Genomic DNA, 19,455 nt, shown 5'->3' with positions numbered 1-19,455 from the left:
TTTTAAGAATTGGAAACAAGCCACTGCTGTCCTGGCAGCTTGCTCAGACTGGTCTGCTGCTTGATGAGTTCAGGGTTAGCCCATTAGCTTTCAGGAATGATGTGCTGAAATATCTTCTTACTTAGCCAGAGATCATGCACATAAGTAGCTGAGAGAGAAAGGCCATTGGTCCCCTTCTGGACCAGGATTCATGCCTACATGTAGACAGCTTTTGTCCACTCCTCTCTGCTCAAAGGCACTGTTATGTTGTACCAATTTTTTATTCAATTGCTTGAACATTGTTGTTATGATAGGAATAGTACTTACTTTTACAGTCTTTGCCTTACTATTTTTCCCTCTTGTTTTGGTAAAAATCAAATTTTGGTATGAAATATTAATTTTAATATTTACAAAAAAGATCTGCCTTTAACAATGAAACATGCACAGCAGTCCAGAAAGTTGCTATACTAATGAAGAGTCAGGGAAGAGAGAAAGCACTTCTGGAAATAAATTTTTGCTAATAAAATTATTTAGATTATTTTTTTCCTACTAGTTTGAAAAGAAAATATCCATTTACTGAAGTGTCAGTCTTCTGAAATGTGGGCCAATAGATACCTACAGGTCAAACCACTCTGACAGAAATACGTGTTTAGAGGTTTCCTCTCTGTTACACTCCTCATTACTAGGAGACATGCAAGGTGGGAGTTCCCCACTGAATACGTTCAAAAGCACAGGTTCTAAATAAAAAATTCCATATTCAGCAGGATAGTCAGCGTTTTTCATCACTGGATGCTGATAACCCATACAAACTTGCCTGTCTCCTTAAAGGACCCTCAATGAGATGAAGGTGTTTCATGATGCCTTTTTTTGCAAGTTTGTAATGTATTATTTATCAATGTAGCTCCTTCCAAATATTAATAATATATGTTCTCCTACTTCTGCTGTGAAAACCTGTGGTTTTTTTCTCCAGCTTTACTAAGTCCAGAAAATCTATCCTGGAAAATTGAATATTGTCTTATTTGATTAGGTGATCTATAGCATAGCTTCTTTGGCATAAGTCCTTTGCAAAACTGTAGTCCTGATTATGTGACATAAAAACTTTAACCCTGAAACAGTTTGTGTTAAAGGACCTTTAGTCCTTTTTCTCAGTCTGCACTTCCTGGCTTTGTTGGCCAATGATGAGCAATGGGATACTGGAGGACTCAACACCAGCAGCACCTAGGGGTCCTGACCTCTTGCCAGGCCTGAATTTGGCACCTACATGAACCATATTTTAAAGACTTATTTTTTATACAAACTACAATTCTACATTGTTTTAACTATGGTAGTCAAGCAAATGGCAAATTCCACTTACTGGCAGGTAATTACTCTGAATCATTGCAATGCTTAAAAAAAAAATACAGTTGCTACGTTCTAAGCATAATTCATACAGCACTTTTTCTCACATAGTTATTTTGTTTAGTTGCAATTGGCCTGGTGTCTCTGTGAATTTCAGGCATGCTACACATCATCTCACATAGTGCTTAAACAAACAGGGCTGGCTAAGTAAATCCCCATTGATTGAGACTGTTGCCTGTAACAAATGCAAAACAAAAAAAAAAAATGAAAGGCTTGACCAATACACTGGAGTCCCCACACCAACATTTTAGCTTGTGAGACTTGTTAAGTGTTTGTTATTTTTAATATCAACACAAATCTTAAATCTTATTCTCTTCTGTTTTCTTGAGAGTCACTGCTGTAATTTGTCTTTTGTGACATTTGATATAATAGAAAGAAAAGGTTTTCAACCTTACTAGCATGCAAACTACTAGACAACCTTGGTCTCTTGGGTGTGATTTTTTCTTTTCCTCTTCATAGCAGCCATTGGGCAAAGATGTCATAACTGCAATTCATACATTAAATGAGACCTGTAGGCTATATTTCTCAAAGATGATGATATATTCCGTGATTTCTCTGTGTCATGAAAACAATCTGACATTGTGTGAAACTTGTGCATTTTTTCATCACCACAGTAGATGAAAGCATTCCATAAGATGTAAAATACTAAGGGCCCTAACAAAAAAAAGAAGTGAAATATACAATTGAAAACCAGAAGCACTGGGCACATGATGCTTGCCAATGTACTGAGTTTTCAGTCTCCAGACAGTTACATTATTTTCTGTTGTATCCATGGTACCCTTCCAACAGCAATGTTCCAGCTGAAAGGAAGGAGCAGACTGTAATTGTGGGCAGTTTAACAAGCACTGAGGATGAAGACAGTAGGAAAGATGGTACAAAGAGGCCCTCTGGGAGGATTCTCTTATTGATCAGGTTTGGAGCATCCCACAAGTGCTTTCATAGCATGGCATGAAACTAAAAGAGATAACATATAAGGTCTGAAAAATAAGTCTCAGGATTGAAATTTAGGCCAGCAAATGAAACCTGAAGATAAGGACATTAATAGTAGCATATTTTGGACTAGTCTCACCATGTACAATCAGGAGAAAAAGATTGAAAGGCAATGCTTTAAAGGCCTAGCTGAGAAAAAGTGGTGAGGAGAAGCAAGTCACAATATTGGAATGTTGGACACCTTTAAAGAATAGGAAAAATTGCAAAATTCATTTTGCCCATGAGAAAAATAAGCTTATCAAAGTTTAAAAGCTTTTCTATGACCATTGTGATATCTAGTGAAAGGTTCTGAATTTTCAGGTGTTGGAAAGCACAAAATTAGAAAAAAAAAGGTATGCAGTTCAGACAAAGTGTGCAGTGATGAGAATTCTGCATTCTTCACTGGAGAATGCTACAGAAGGAGATGATAGCCCAGTAGGAAATGCAGAAGTGTTAGTTCATGCTGGATCAAACTAGGGACCAGTAAAGAGGAGAAAGAAAGCCATAATATAAAGCTAAGGATTAAAATGGGAACTAGTATAGGTAACTTTAATGCCTAATGCTAAAAAAAATTTATCAGAGTTATACCTGTGTTCAATATCTGTGGGAAAGAAGAAAATCATTCAGGCAGCATGGTATCAAGGAACAAAATATACAGGAACGTCATAGAAGACTATCAGTGGAGGGATAATGATGTTTGCGAGAGGCATTGTTGTTAACTAAGACATATAAAAGAGGACAGTATTAACATTAGCTATTCTGGAAAAGTTCCCTAGTTATTTTACATTTTGCAACAATATAATTAGTATAAATGTAATATTTGTGCAGGAGCAATAGAAACCAGAATTACAAGATGGTTGTATTCAGTTAAATAAATAATAAGAAGAAAGTGGAAATACACAAAACTGAGGCATATTACTATAGAAAATCTGAATGGGATAGCTGAGACTGTTAAATCACTATGGGTGGTGTGGATGCTATCTAGGGATATCATTTAGAAGACCCACAGCAAATGCACATATCCATTAAAAGGCAAATCTGTAAGGGCAAACAACATAGCTAATAAAAGCAAGAGCACATATTTCAAAAAAATGAAGTTGTGTCTCAGAGAGGACAATAGACAGAAACATAAAACCTGCTTTATCTATAAAACCACAATAAAAAAGACAATGAGTTTGAATAAATCTCTGCAAACAAGCTAATAATAATTGTCTTTTAAGACATCTGGAAGCAAAAGCCTGAGAGGAACTGTGCAAAGCCAGCCCAAAACTGAGATACAGAAGTTCTCAGAGAAGATAAGATGACAAATGTAAAACTTATTCCTTTTTTTTTTCTTTATTGTTAGCATAGAAAAACTGGAGATTTTTTTCTATCCTAGAACTTTATAGGGGACTCAGGAGAAGGTTAAATTAGCTACAGAAGCAGTTGTGGAACAAACAGACACAACAGTAACAAATCATTTGGATTAGCTGTTACATGCCCAACAGCCTGAAGAATGAAATAAGGGAACTATTATGATGTGCAATATTTTGCTTCAAACCACTGTGGCACAAGAAGGCTTGGAGGTATAATATAACACTGATGTTTTTCTTCCCCAAAAGTTCTCCAAGGAGTCCAGGGGAGCTAAGGATGGATATGACTGACATACAGGCAAAACAGTAGGTGCAGATTTGCTCAACTCATAGAGAATTTCCCATACTGAAAAAAGAGAAATCAGCACAGCTTCTCTAAATAAAGCTGATATTTGCAGTGCTTTCTGAATTCTTTGAAGAGACTAACATGCAGGAAATTATGTGAAGATGGATTCAAAACAAGTGAGGAGGAACTGTTGTATGATATATGATTAGTGTGTGTAAATCTGCCAGAGGATGTGGATTCTGATAAGTTTCAAAGCAATGGGGCAACTTGCTGCAAAGAAAATACATTGAGGGTTGTTAAGTACAAAGACACCATTGGTACTAAATATAATTAGAAAGTAAGGAAGTTTTATGAAGAATAGCTTGGCCTGTTTCATGGATACCATCTAGACATGAGTGTAAGGGACAGAAGGATCAGATGGATCCTTCTCATAACATGATCTTTCTTATGTGGCTGCAAAAACACGATACATTTTCAGACTGAGTAAAAGAAGAAGAATTTTCATATGAGAGAAAACTTCACAGTTGCAGATGAGGTTTTGTACCTACAGAGCATTCATAATACATATGGTGGGATTTCAATTCATGGGCAAGGAAGAGATGCAAAGTAAAAAGCTGCTGTGATCTTACTGCAGATTCATGCAATATATTCTAATACGAATTTGCCTTACTAACAAATTTTAGCAGCTATTATTTTGGCATAGTTATCAAGGTTTATGCTTGATTAGTTTCTGCATTTTTAATGTATGGAATATACAAAACTTCAGTAAATTTATGGAGACAAGTAAGTGACAATCCTTTTAATCACACATAGACTATGGAACTCTTTAAATTAGCATAATTCTGAAAAGCTTCATTTAAACTAACTGATGTGAAACATAATAAATTATCAGTGAATGATCACTGTTTTGAGGCTGTAAGTGTTTTAAGGAACAGATATAATCTTCTGGGCTAAGACATATAAAAATCTGTTCCTAAATATCATAACAGTAATGTCTAGCATGAACTTGCTTTGCCTGTGGTAGCTGAAAATCTCAGGTTTTAACCTTTTGTGATTTGAAGTGGTTCATGTAGTTTCCCTTGACAAAATAGTATTTCCCAAATAATTTTTATAATGTAAATGAAATTAATTCTTAGGCTCAGGATGGTTTCGTGGAATGATGGTATATATCCTCTTAAATATTCAACTCATACTTTCAAACTGAGCTTTAAACTAAAAAAAAAAAAAAAAAAAAAAAAAAAAAAAAAAAAAAAAAAAAAAAAAAAAGCCAGAATATCTCATATAATGTTCTTTTTCCAGGATCTCAGTTTCTTATCTACAGAACTTTTCCATATTAATACTTTTATACTCTTAGTCATGCTTATTTGAAAATCAGTGCTTGGAATGCTACATACTCTTAGGAAATCTGGGTGGGTTGTCGTTGACATCCGTGAGAGTAATGTTTACAGTGGTAGTACCAGCTAGTCCTCCCAGCTGTCCTCCCATGTCCTTGGCTTGGATTAGAACTTGATATTGTTCTTTCACTTCTCTGTCCATATTTGGTAAAGCTGTTCTTATTACACCTATGAGAAGAAATGAGAAAGAAAAGGAACAAATAAACAAAGGGCTGCAATTGTCTACTCTTACCAATTAATGCTGGATATCTTGAATCAGGAATAGAATTCTTGTGAATGGGTTGATGAGAGGTCACACAAAAACATGCAAATCACTCAGGCTTTTCAAAAGTGTGTTTGTCAGCTATTCAACCACTCAAAATGGCTGTTTTGTCTTTTCAATCAGGACATGAATGGATGAAAGAGAATGTTGTATTTTCACTAGGGATGTGAATGTTGTGACCCTAGGTTTGCCACATCAGGGATGAGGAACACTGCCTGGTACAGATAAAGGCAATGTAGCAAGTGGTGACATTGCATTGTAGAGTCTTCAGTTGTTTCCAACCATCCACTTGACAATTAATTCGAGTTACTGTAGGCCAAGATAATGTTCCTTTGTACAAAAAGAGGTCTTTATTTGAAGACTCTTCCTTTCTTAGAGAAAGTTTCCTTGATATACCACAAACATGCAGTGAAAATTTGAGGAGTTTCCTTTAAAAAGAATTAATTTAAATATCACAGTAAGATATGACTTTTAGTCTTTTTTGACGGCTGCTATCTAAGCAGATATACCAAAATCTCCCTTCTGGTATGCTAGGAATATACAGAATATAAGGAAGACTTGGAAAGAGAAAGACGGGGAGAGAAAGGGAGAGGTACTACTGAATACACAAATTAGCTGATGAGGTTATCTAAACCTAAAAGGCTTGGGGTACTAAAGGCTTTTCCTTGAAATCAAATATGTAGGAGAGAAATTGTCAAAATTTTACAAATATTTATAGCATTGCACAATGCTATTTATTCAACAACAGATATCAGAAAATGTCGAGGTGCACATTGGTGCAGATAACATGCAAAACTGAAAAATAAGCCAACTGGGCATATGATTTTCCTGGTTATTATTGGCTTATTTTTGAGTGTTAAACAATTTGATGTTAAAAGTAATTTTTTTACCTGTTGTTAAAATGGGTCTGGAATGGCAACAAGCAAACTTTAAGGACCATTCTTATCTTTATAACAACTAACCACTGCTGTCTTAACAAACCAGAATAAGAACCATTAATACTTACAATAATTTTTCAGAGTCTAGAAATAACTTTGACCTAAAGCTGCTATTTCTGGAGCCTATTAAAAATTCCCATTGAATTAAACTCTATAGCAATTTCCTTTCTTGCCACCTGTAACAAGATGATAATGACAACCTTATTAGGAATCACTATTTTCCTGCCACAGGATGGCATGTACTATACTGCACGTAGTTTGTTCCAAAATGAAATCTCGAATTATAAAACTGATAAAAAAAAAATCATATTAATGGGATTCAGAAAAAGAATATTTTTACAAATAGGATGAACTTTGCTAGATTTCCTCTTGAATCTCTTAATTAATGTTTAATTTGGCACTGTAGAGACTATATGTTCTTCAATATTTTACAATACCCTTGGTATGTTCATTCCAAGGAGAAAAGACCTGTGTGAAGGAAAGACCACTCATGTTATACTATCAAGATGAAATAACATTCATAAACAAAATTTCATTCATAACAAAATGATATAACATAGAATTATAGATTCAGAATATGCTAAGTTGGAAGCTACCCATCAGGATCATTGAGTGCAACTCCTGTCTCTGCACAGGATACCCCAAGAGTCATACCACGTGCCTGAGAGTGTTTGTCCAAATGTTTTCTGAACTCTGTCAGGCTGGAACTGGGGAGCCTGTTCCAGTACCCAATTCCCCTCTGGTTGAAAAACCTTTCTCTGATACCAAACCTAAACCTCCCTGACTCAGTTTCATGACATTTCCTCCAGTCCTGTCACTGGTTATGAGAGAGAACAGATCAGTACCTGCCCTGCCTCTTCCCCTCATGAGGGTGTTGAAGACCACAGTGAGGTCTCTCCTCAGTCTCCTCCAGGCTGAACAGACCAAGTGATCTCACCTGCTCCTCATACAGCTTCTCCTCAAGGCCCTTCACCATCTTTGTGACCATCCTTTGGATGCTCTCTAACAGCTTCATGAAGCTTCGTGGCACCCAAAGCAGCCCCCCAGCACTGGAGGTGAGGCTGCCCCAGCTCAGAGCAGAGCAGGACAATCCCCTCCCTTGCCTGGCTGTGATGCTGTGCCTGATGTCCCCCAGGACGGGGTTGGCTCTCCTGGCTGCCAGGGCACTGCTGGCTCAGATTCAATTGGCCATGGACCAGAACATCCAGATTTCTTTCCACGGTGCTGCTTTCCATCCCCTCATTCCACAGTCTGTCTGTACATCCAGAGATGTACCATTCAAATCGCAGAATCTGGTACTTGCCTTTTTTAAGCTTTATATGTTTGATGATTGCCCAGCTTTCTATTTTGTCAAAAATCTGCAGGACCTCCCTGCACCCAAGGTAGCCAACAGCCCCTCCCAGTTTAGTGTCATCAGCAAACTTGCATAGCATTCCTTGCAGTCCTGTGTCCAAGTTGAAGACGTTGAAGAACACTGTGTTGAGGATGGACCCCTGGAGAACCCCACTAGTCACCAGTCTGATGTCACCTCTTTCACTACAACCTTCGTGCCTGACCTGTGAGCCAGTTAGTTGCTCACCCATCTCATGATGTTGTGTTTACTCAGCTGTGTGCTGGACAGACATTTTGTCCAGAAGGATCCTGTGAGAGGTGGTATCAAAAGCTTTGCTGAAGTTCAAAAAGATTACAGAAAAAGATGACAGAAAAAAAACCAACCAAACCCAAAAAACAGAGCATGGGCACACAGTGGGTTGGGAAGAGAAAATGCAGTTTATCTGGTTGATATAGGTGTTCTGGGTACAACTAAGTGGCTTCCTCAGAAACGTTCCAGGAGTTTTCAGGAAATGAAGAATGGGCTATCACTCCAGTAGTAAAGTTTCAAATCACCCACTGTTCCTTCCTGTCTGGAAGTGTAAGGTCATTCTATATATTTTTTCTGAAAAAAAAACTTTATCTTCAGGAAAAAAAAAATCAATGAAAATAATTTTTATGTGTAGTAATTCATGGACAATTTTCCTTTTTCTGCCTACTCTATTTCAAAGGCTTAGACAAAATACTGAGAAATATTATTTCTTCCAAAATCAGTTCATATGGAGAGGACAAATGTGAATTAGAGTTATCTTACCAGCAAAACAGAAGAATAAAGTAGAAGAATCCATGGGAAGTTAGAGCCTATAAATATTGGTATTTCAACTTCAGCATCACAGAGAATATCTAAATTTAAATCAAAGGGTTATTAAAATATAGAGGCCTTATGTGCATGTAATGGTATTCTGAGTTTTTGTAAATTCTTTTACCTTAAGATTTTACAATATTGTTCAACTGCAGAACTGAATAACTTTGATTTTCTTTTTTTCTTTTCAGATGTCATCAATATCAATTGTGTAGTAAAATATGGTCTCCATGAGATCACTGAAAACTGAAAATAGTATGCATGGGACTTGGGCCAGAAGATTTGCTTTCCAAAGTTATTGACCCATAATTGAGCCGGAGATCACTCACTTTTGTGGAAGAGAAAACACAAGTTCCAAGAAAAACCTACTGCATGAATATTAACACCAATACTCCTGCTGATACCAATTTGGATTTCAATAATGTAACTGAAGTCATCTGAAGATGGACTAGAATATCAAGTCTAACAAAACCTGGTGACATCTAGTCATAAATAAGAATACTAACCTCATAAACATATCAGAAAATTGGGGGGAAAGGACATTTTAATGGTGGAAATGGACATTTTCATAAGAAAAGAGAATATACAGAATAAAGAGAAGAGAGCTAAGCTGTTTTTAAGAGAAGTTCTTGTGTTAAAAAAACCCTTTACATTAAAATCAGAAGAGCAATCTTATAGCATTTAAAAATACTCCCCATATATAAGATTTGAGGCGTTAGAATGTGCTATTCAAACAATTGCTCTCCAGAAAGTACTATATTGTATTTAACTACCTTGAAATAGCAATTAAAGTGAACTCTCCCACTTCTACATGGTTTTCTTGTCTCCAACAAAAAGATGGAAAAAGATCAGGAGGTCTGTAAAGATGAGAAGTAAAAGGAATGCCATCACATTCAGACCCATAGAAGTTAAAAACTATTTAAGTGTACAAGTTTCATATCAGAGTAAATCTGTAACACCTATTAGGAGTGATTCGAGGAAGGACTATGTGTAAAGTCATGTGCTTAGCAAGCACAGTCTTTATTTCATACATAAAGTTTTGGTCAATGGTTTTATAGTTATGACTTTGCAATGGGATCTTGAACTGGTAACAAATTTCCACAAATGTATTAACATCTGTGCAGTAGAAGCAAAAGAAACAAACAATGTTTGGAACTGTTTGGGAAGGAACAGAGAATAGAAGTGCTATTAAACAGCTGTATACATCCATATCAGCTGTCTTCCTGAATCCTGGGCTCACTTTCTCACCCTGAGGAGGACAAGGATGATTATTGTTATGGGTGGGTTCTGTTTAAGCAAGTCTTAAATCTAGAAAAAAGTAAATCCAGAGAGAATATAAATAGAAATTAACTGTTCACTGTCTTATGCAATGTGTGAGGTATGAAGAATTTGATATGCCACTCTTTCATAAAAAAAAAAAAAAGAGTAAGAGGAGCTGGTTCTTAACCAAATAAACTTTTGATGTGGGATTTCTAGTCATCGATATGAAGCTACTGTACTCCTGGACAAGTCAAATCTACTGGGAAGTGGAAAAGCTGTGGAGGAGAAATACTTTCAGAATTTTAGTTACTTTGACCCTGCTAGTCACATAAAACTTTGTAAAGTTAAGTTCTTTGAAAACGAGAAGAATTTTCCAGGAGTGCATCACTAAACACTTGCTCTTCATCCCTCACTAGAGCTAAGCAAGCCATCACTTTTGGAAACACCATACAGGGCAAAAACTTAGTACATATGTTTTTGGGTTCTTTGAATAACTGCAAGATTATGTCTGAAAATTATTTCTGGAATGCAAGAGATGGTAAAACAACCCAACAACAACACACAAAAATAAAACTTATTCATCTGCTGAGTTTGTCATTGTACCGAAATGGCTTTCTTCCCCTTTTCTGTCAAAAGCGCTCAGGACATATTTCTGTCAGTAAAACTCTGCAGTGAAAAACTACTGTATAAACTCCTCAGTTATAAAATAAAGAATTGGGAAGACCAGATCTGCAGTACTGCCCCAGACTTGTGGATTTAAGAACAAATCATTAATCACCATCTTGTGCAGTTTTATTCACATACTTCTAGAGTCATTGTTAGACCCATGAGTAATTCTCATAATGTGAACTTTGTAATGTAAGACACATTACAGTATGTTATTGGTACTTGTAGAAGCATGAATCTATATGCTTTTTTTTTTTATGGTATAGGATTTTAAACTACTCTGGGCTACTGTTTCACCAATCTTCCTCTACAGCTGTGTCCATTCTTTTAGCACATGAGTAACTCGTTCAAGATAATAGCCAGGTTTGTATGATGTTCCAGGGCTAGCAGGGTGCAGGTCATCACCTATGGTTGACTCACTACTGAGTAACAGATGAGAATATATGACAGAAACATTCAAAGTGCAATGGGAAAAATAGTTTCACTTCCAGGTACCACTAACTACTCTTTTTTTCTTGCAAAACTTGTACTAAAACTCCAATTTTGGCTCCATTAAATTTATACTCATTCTTTACAAAACTGAAATGAAAAAATTACGTACAAAAAGGCAACTAATTTTTTTCCCAGACACCTGAAGAAGTTCTATTTCAGTTTAAAAGTAGAATTGCTCACTGCAAATTACAGAAAGATCTCCTGCTAAATGTAGCATGGAACAAAGGAATGGAGATGGTGCATTCACAGCCTTACAACACTCCACCATCAGAGCTAAAGAGCCTGAATCTGACATTCAAGTACATCAACATTGGAAGGTGAAACTAGTTGCTGAAAGAACGATTATGCATAGCTTTCCCTGTAGCACACTCAGGATGCCATAATGTGTGGCATTCACTGTGTGTTATCACTTCCTCTATTGAATTGCTAAATATAGAATCAAGAATGGCATTTAGAAATATAGGACATGTCTACCAACCTCTCAAATACTTCAGTCTCTTTAAACATCGGATCTTTTTCTGCTCACACATCCAGTAATCCCATACAAAAATAATGTGCCCCAGGAAAAGAAAAGGGAAGGAGACAATTAGTTGTTCCACAGTCTCAAATTAATTAAATATAACAAAGCAATAATTGCTGGAGAATTTCTGTGTGTTCAGCAAGTAAAAATGCTGAGAAGACCCAAGTTAAAAAAACTCAGACATCAGAAAAAAAAAAAAAAAAGTATACATGTAGAAGATAAAGTTTTATCTATAGGGAAATAGTAAAACATTGAGAAAATAATCATTCAATGCAGACATATTTTAGATTTCCATGACTGATTGGAAGAACATGATTCTTTTGTTTCTACAAAACACTACAATTCATAAAAAGCTAGTCAATACTCAGAACTGAATCGTGGGAAATTGCTCTCCTGGATTTTGGCCATATCAACCAGGTCCATATTTATTCTTTGTAACTGACTACATGAATCTAAAAACCGAACTTTAACTCTTCCACTGTTGCTAATAAGCTATTTACCTGTCTTGGGATCAATGGAGAAATATGGTTGCCCCTGAAGAATGCTGTAAACCACTCTAGCACTGTTTCCATAAGTGGGATCATCAGCATCTGTCGCCTTTACTTGAAGCACATATGCTCCTGCAAGGAAACACAAGCAATCACATTTTTGTCATAGGGAAGTGACCAGGGATAATACAGACACACTAGTCCAGTTGTTAGTGGATTCTGCTGCAATTCTTGTTCCTGGAATAAAGGTGAGAATAAAACTGTTAGTTCTTCAACTGCCTGCTAGCAACCATCTAGGCAATAGCCGAGGCATAAAGGGGAAGGAAGGGAAAGGTATCCACTGTCGGAAGATACTTACGAATAGTTTATGATGCATGCATTATTTGCAAAAATCTTTTTATATAGCACATAAAGGATGGAGGCTTGGGAAAACTCAATACTAAATTTTTAAAAAGAATTATATCCCACAACTTTGTGAAAAAGTAGACAACTATGAAAGCAAAACATGGGAGTTGCCTTTAAAGCAAGTGTTTGTCAATCAGCTCCTGAATCTTCAGTAAAATCAAGTGAACCGAGCTCTAAGTACATTAGAGAACTGCACTGCAGTCTCCTAAAGTTGGAATTCATATTCCTACTGTGGAATGAAAAGAGGTGTTTAGTTCAGGTAATTGTTTTCAAAATCCAGACTTGAGTGCCCTTGCCATTCCGATACAGCTCAGTAAGAAACAGAAGTACTGTGGAGGAAGTAGTCCTTGTCACTTTGTTTTCAGCCATTGATATAGACCAGACCTAGTGCAGTTTCCTTTACATTACAACAAAAAACAGACCAATGGAGCAAAAGAAATGCACATGAAAGTAGAAGACTCACTGTAAATGGCAACAATCTGCAAAGTCTTGTTCCTCCTGCTGGTTGCTGATCTATTTACTTTAAACTGCCCCATAACTAAAATAGGTTTCAAACTATAAGCAAAAGTAACCATCACATTGTTAGTCTTTCCCATCAGCTTTGATGAATTGTTTCCTACGATCTTGTGTGCAATTCAATGTTGGAATTTGCAGTGCTGATTTGGATTGAAGGTTGACTACACAAGAAGCATAACAGTGATGTGTTATCTCCACCATTCCTGTTTTAAGCAGATTAGTGTATTTGGAGGCCATTTGGCATTTTTTCAAGAATATCCATGGAATAATGCAAGAGCTTTAAGACTGCTACTTTTCTGCACAGAAAATCGACAAGTTTTAAAAAAATATTCAAGCTTAATGGGCTTGTCAAAGTTTAGTTCTGGGAGTACCTCACTGAAAGATGTTCCATGTGAAAGGCCCTAAGACTTAGACAGCAAAGCAACAGCAAAGGTTAATTGCTTGGAGGACAATTTTTTCAGTGCCCAGCCCATGTAATCTTGTCAGATGAGAACTGACAGTGGTGCTGAAAGGTTTTGTACTAGCATTGTAAAAACACTTGCTGTGTGATGGCAGCATCAGATTTCTCCAGTTGCGGTTTATTGGGCAATAGAAAATGAAAAGCTATTCCAAGAAATATTCTATCTCCTGAGGAAAGCACAAAAATATAAGTGTTATTTGATCAGTAATCACTTTTTACATTTAATGGGCACATCACACTCTTAAGCTAATAGCAAGCTCCATTAAAATCAACTTCTAAAAGAAAGAAAATATTAGCAAATATTAAATGAAAACGAATGAAAATAAATGCCATAGGTGTATCGATATCTATAACTCCTCACTCAAAAATGTGACATGAAGGAAGCAAACAGTGGCCATCAAACTACCTGAAAATTCTATCACTGTCCAAGGTGCTTGATGATCCCTGCACATACTGATTATTAGTGTAAATATTCCTAAGTACATGCTCCAATTGCCCAATTTTATTACACAAAAGGAAGAAGAAATGTTGATTCACAAACTAAGTTTTATTAAGGGAGACACACAAAGTCTGATAAACAGTTGGCACTGAATATGAAAAAATAATCCATTTCACATTGACAGCATTTTCAACTCATGTATTAACTCATCTGTCAGATATTTTTCAACTAACAGATAATATGTAAAGCTTATATTGTTAGGAGAGATCTGGCATGTTGGTTTGTATTTTTTTAAAATACTTTCAGTCATTTACTTATTTAAATGCATACTTAATGTATTAAATGGGTTTTCTGAAATTGGTTTCTCACCCTTTCAGTATTATCAAGCATTGCTCTTTGTATCTAACAAGCTTTCTATTTTATTGCAAAGCATGAAATCAATATATTTTTAAAAGTAGACTATAAAATCAAATTATATTTTTCCAGGCAATAATGCAGGGCACTACAGTGGCAAATCTTTAATGCATGAAGGTAGTGAAGAAGGATCACATTAACTATAGTTCATAACATTTTAATTAAAATATATATTTACATTACTACTTGGAGTAATGAAATTAACAAAAAAGATGTAATTCTTTTTAAAATACTTTATATGGTAATCAACATTTAAATATATTTCAAGCTTTTTATGTGCAGGCAACACACATTTAGTGTAAGGCATTATAAAATGCAGAAAAAATGACTTTTGTGCTTTAGTTATTTATCTTTTAGAAAGAGGAAAAAAAAATCCTAAACCATTCACACAACTCAAGAAATGGTACGGAATTTTAAAGATTGTGTTTTCTTTGAAGAAGTGCAATTGGTATTGAGAACTAACGTACTGTAAATCACAGCAAGCATACTTACCTGAATTGTACTCTAGCTAAAACTAAAGGAGATTCATCAATATGTACAAATAGGATGGAGCCTACAATCTATAACTTGCTGGCAAAACTGACAGAAAGAGCACTAATAAAAACCTTGTTGTTTTTATCAGAATAACCAGAAGGAAACGTAAGATATCTGAGCTTATACCATAACAGAAAGGTTTATGAAATATTGATTTTACTTCTAGAACAATTACCATTTTTTTCTGAGAATGCCTTATTGGTAAAAATGCTATCATGTCAAAATAGAAAGAATTTTTGAATGAAGAGAATTATTGATGAAATCTCTTCCCATGCAAAGAGTACTAGAAGGAAGTTTCAAAATATTCTAGAATCCAGTTTGAGATTTTCAAATTGCTTATGAATATCAAATTTTTTTTTAAAGATTACTTTAAAGTTTAGACCCTCCCAAGCTCTGAAACAGAATATTTAATTCATTAATTATCTTTATAATAAATGTTTTGTTTTCTTTTGTTTTGTTTTTTTATAAAAGAATAAAATACTGACCCTTTGTACTATTTCAACTCGGAAAAGAATTTTACCTTCACCAAAGTGTAGATGGGGTAGGATATCTTGCTCTCTGTGGAGCTAGTGCTTTCTTTCAAAGTAATCAAGCATGAAATATGAGGTTTTTTTATTTTTAGTTTGTTGACCTGAAGAGCATTACAAATAATACACAAAACTTGACTGAGTCTAGATAAAATGGTTATTTCATTGTAAAGGAAAATGAGATGATTTAATGCTATGAGAATAATGGTGCAGAATTATTTAGACAATTCCTGAAAAAAAATAATGTGCAGTCAATAGAATTGCAAAGACAAACTAGAAAGGAGATGGGGATAAGTTATGCCTTTTCTCATTAAGAACAGCTTGCACTGCCAGCAAATCCCATTAAGTTTGGTTACAAATGCCAAAATTCAGTTAAGTGGTAGCAGTGCATTGTTTTACACAGGCAGTGAGGGTGACCTGCTTTGAGGCTTTGAAGAGGTAAGAGAAGGCTGGGTGGGAGCTAAGTTTTCAAGGTTAATTGATAAAGAAAGGGATGTTGAAATTATAGCAGGACTTGAGGTGTTCCATGGTCTCTGGATAGAGTTTCTCCCCACTCCGCAGAGATCAGAGGTTCAGAAAGCAGGTGACTCAGGCCCTCATCCTGCCAAATTTTTTAAATTCTCCAATAACAAAGGTATCACTTATTTAATGATCTTGTGAAGCATATTCCCACCTCAACTCTTCTTTGAAATTCAGGGCTCTAATTTTTCCATTTTTTCTTGTTCACTTTTTTTTTCCTTTTTGTCTTTGGTTAGCAGGAAATGATTATGTGACATAGTATGTGAATTTTCATAGAATTACTTTTTATAATGGACTAAAGAAGGTAGTGTCACTTACTTCATGGTGAGTAAAGACATGATTACCTTGTAGAGTCAGAAGAACTGTCATCATCCTGCTGCACAACCTCTCCCCTTCCACATGTGTGATTTAGTACTTTTGAAAAAAAATTAGAAGATTGTGATTTTTTTTTTATTTTTTTTTTATTTTTTATGGGCAGGGGGAAAGAAGAGCACAGCTGCTGGCATAGAAACTAACCAGTTTGTGCAATATTCTTTCTAAGCAATTCCAAAAATAACACTATGGCAACCCAAACAGCATCCATCTTCTTATCAGAATTCAAGTAAAAATCTAATCAACACATTTCATAGTTGTGGGTTTGGGGTTTTTTTTAAGTTTAAGAAAAAAAAAGAAGTGAATTTATGGCACTGCAGCAGTACATTGCAATTCAGATCAGGAGATTCCATGTCTCAATAAATATTCCCCTGACCTGCCACTAGTAGTTTCAGCAAAACTCCAGTGCTCGGAAGACATGTGCATTTGTAAAGAGAGATGCTGACATTGCCCTTTTGGGGCTTATCTTTTATAGAAAAATTACCAATAATAAGTTTTGAATATATACTCTGGACGCTGACTCCCACAAAAGTAATGTGAGAAAGACATATTTTACTTGGAAAAGTCAGTTTCCAGTTTATGTATTCATGGCTGTTCAGCCCTGATAATAATACAAGCTTGCTGGCTCCATCAATATCTTGAACACTAGACACAATCAGGGAAGAACACTTTATTTCTGTTTTGCATTCCAGACATCACCCTGAACATATATATTTCTCTCAGCTGTCAGAAGCAGCCGTGGCCACAAAAGCAATACTGCCATTCCCTTTTGTAATTGATGAAGAACAGGAGCCTTTTGCTAATAGTTTTGCTGTGCTGGTAGCTAAAAGCAGCTGTTGCAAATCTCAGCATTTAGAGCATAATTAAGCATATTTTAGTATGTCTAGAAAAACATTTAACTTATACTGGCAACAATCTAGGGAGTATGGAAGCTGGCTTTTTTTTCCTACTGGTCATCCCTGTCTCCCTTATGGATGATGAGCATAAACAGGGGAAACCTGCTGTGGGGGCTTTAGCTGATTATTTAGCTTAGAAATCAACAAAACAATTTTTTTTTTTTTTTTTTTTTTTTTTTTTTTTTTACCATCATCTGTTGGGGTCAGCCAGAGTTAAGAAACTCAATCTGGCTAAGCTAATAATGCCTGTTACTCACTGAATATTTATTTAATTTATATATTTTTATTAATTTAGACTATTCATTTTATTATAAAGACATTTGCTGTTTACACCATCTCAAGGCTGTGATAATGTTTACAGAGGTTACACTTCTGAAGAAAATTAGGAGCTTGAAATAGCAGCTAATAGTCTATACCCAATATGCACATAAAAGAGTGGTCTGGTAAAGTAACTGCTGGAAATTAAGCATAAGGAGAATGGCAGAGGAACAAATTAGCAAATACTGAGCTTAATATCTCTCTGTTTGAAAAATACGTCTCTGGAGAATGATTTTTTCTTTCTGTTTTCAAAATTGTTTTCCTCTTTCCAATATGACAGAAGTTCTTCTTTCATATATGAAATTTAGCAAATAGAAAAATTTAGCTTTGATTTCTCCTTTTATCATCTTGACTACCTGATTACTTTTCAGGCCATGACTCTGTAGGGACTTAAGTCTGCCAGTAAACCTTCATGACTAGGATAGGTGAGATAAAAATAACCAGTGCACTCTAATCACGATAGCTCTGCTGGCAAATCTCCCACTGTAGATGTCTCTGTGCTGATAAAAACATGCTTTTACTGTCTTAGTTTATGTTTTACAGAGAGGTAGTTTAAGTTGTATTAGAAGAACCTTTATGATATCAAATGCTATGTCTCAACCAGACAACTTTTTCAAAGCACTGTAGGAAATCAGATGTGTCTTGGGAAATACCTTCTGCAATGGAATTGCAAAATAATAAATTTTAGCCCTATTCAATGCACTGAAATCTTTAAGGATTGAAGAAAAATGAGTCAACCCCAGAATAACAGCACAAAGAGTTGCTATTCATTTATTAATCTGTAAAGTTGCTTCAGTGCAATCAGACTCTAATGCTCAAAGAAATTACGAAGTATTAAGTTCAATTTGAGCAAGGAAACATTGGAACCAATTCCAAGGTGGTGCAACCTAATGATTGTCATGATATTTACTGGGACAGGATTTGTTAGTATCAGCTGCATGGCCTTTCAACAACACTGATTCTTCTCATGCCAGACAAAAGAGTACTAGATAAAGAATTTTTAAGCATTCACCTTTCTTATGGAAGACCTCCTGGAGATTTTTAATTGCGGCAAAGAACTTGAAATTGTGATGCTACTCCTGACAACCTCCAAGCTTTCTTCCACCCAAAATAAAGTGTGCCAAAAGTGGTGGCCATCACATAAAGAACTCAGGAGAAAGCAAGTCACAGTGTTACTTCCACTATTTTATGGTTTGAATTTTTCATGAGCTGGAGTTTCACACATCAATTCTTCAAATGTCAAATGATTTATTCAGAATGTAGTAATAAGAAAACTTGAGCTTTACAGAGGATAGAAGAAAAAAAATTGCCGTGAAATAAATGTTATTCATAATGTATGTCAGCTAAAGAGACCTGGTTTTGAATCTCAGTAGATGTTCTAATGTTGTATGACGGCCGAGTTGTTCCACTGTTTTTTACCAGATATTGGGTCTGTTTAGAAATTGTTTAATTCTATGTTTACCCAGTATCTTTAGCTAAGCAAAGTTAGTTTCTACACCAGTATTTGATGAAAAAATATTTTAAATTTTGAAAGAAATAAAGAAGTTTATCAAGGCCTTTTCTCGAGTTATATTTAGAGTCATGCAATCAGGCTCAAGAATTGGTAACTGAATGACATACTTATGTGGTAACATTTCAGGAAAAGACATTTGGAGCTTTTGATAACTGAGCACTTCTGAAGTTTATATTGCCTGTATCACAGTTCTTCCTACCTATTTAAAATGTTGAAGTTAAATCTCTCAAGAAGGATGCAGAGCAGTCTTCATGAAATATTTTTCCTTTTTTCCCCTCTTTTTTTTTTTTTTTTTTTTTTTTACCACTCTTTTCCTACTCAAAATCTACAAATATCCTTTGGGCAATCTTGGATTAGGCAGAGTC

General features: G+C 35.5%; 1 protein-coding gene across 1 annotated transcript in view; it reads right to left on the bottom strand.

Annotated features, from left to right (window-relative positions):
* CDH12 (cadherin 12) overlaps positions 1-19,455 on the bottom strand; it is a 526,003-nt gene that overhangs the window by 61,695 nt on the left and 444,853 nt on the right. The window contains exons 5-6 of the mRNA XM_079302853.1: positions 12,190-12,309; positions 5,379-5,546 (exon numbers count right to left, since the gene is read on the bottom strand). Coding sequence (XP_079158979.1) covers positions 5,379-5,546; positions 12,190-12,309 — 288 coding nt within the window. The remainder of the gene's footprint in view (positions 1-5,378; positions 5,547-12,189; positions 12,310-19,455) is intronic.

Source organism: Erithacus rubecula (assembly GCF_903797595.1).
Source record: "Erithacus rubecula genome assembly, chromosome: 3".
In the NCBI taxonomy this organism is placed as follows: Eukaryota; Metazoa; Chordata; class Aves; order Passeriformes; family Muscicapidae; genus Erithacus; species Erithacus rubecula.
Note: the sequence above shows the minus strand (reverse complement) of the source record. Positions and strands in the feature narration are given on the sequence as shown.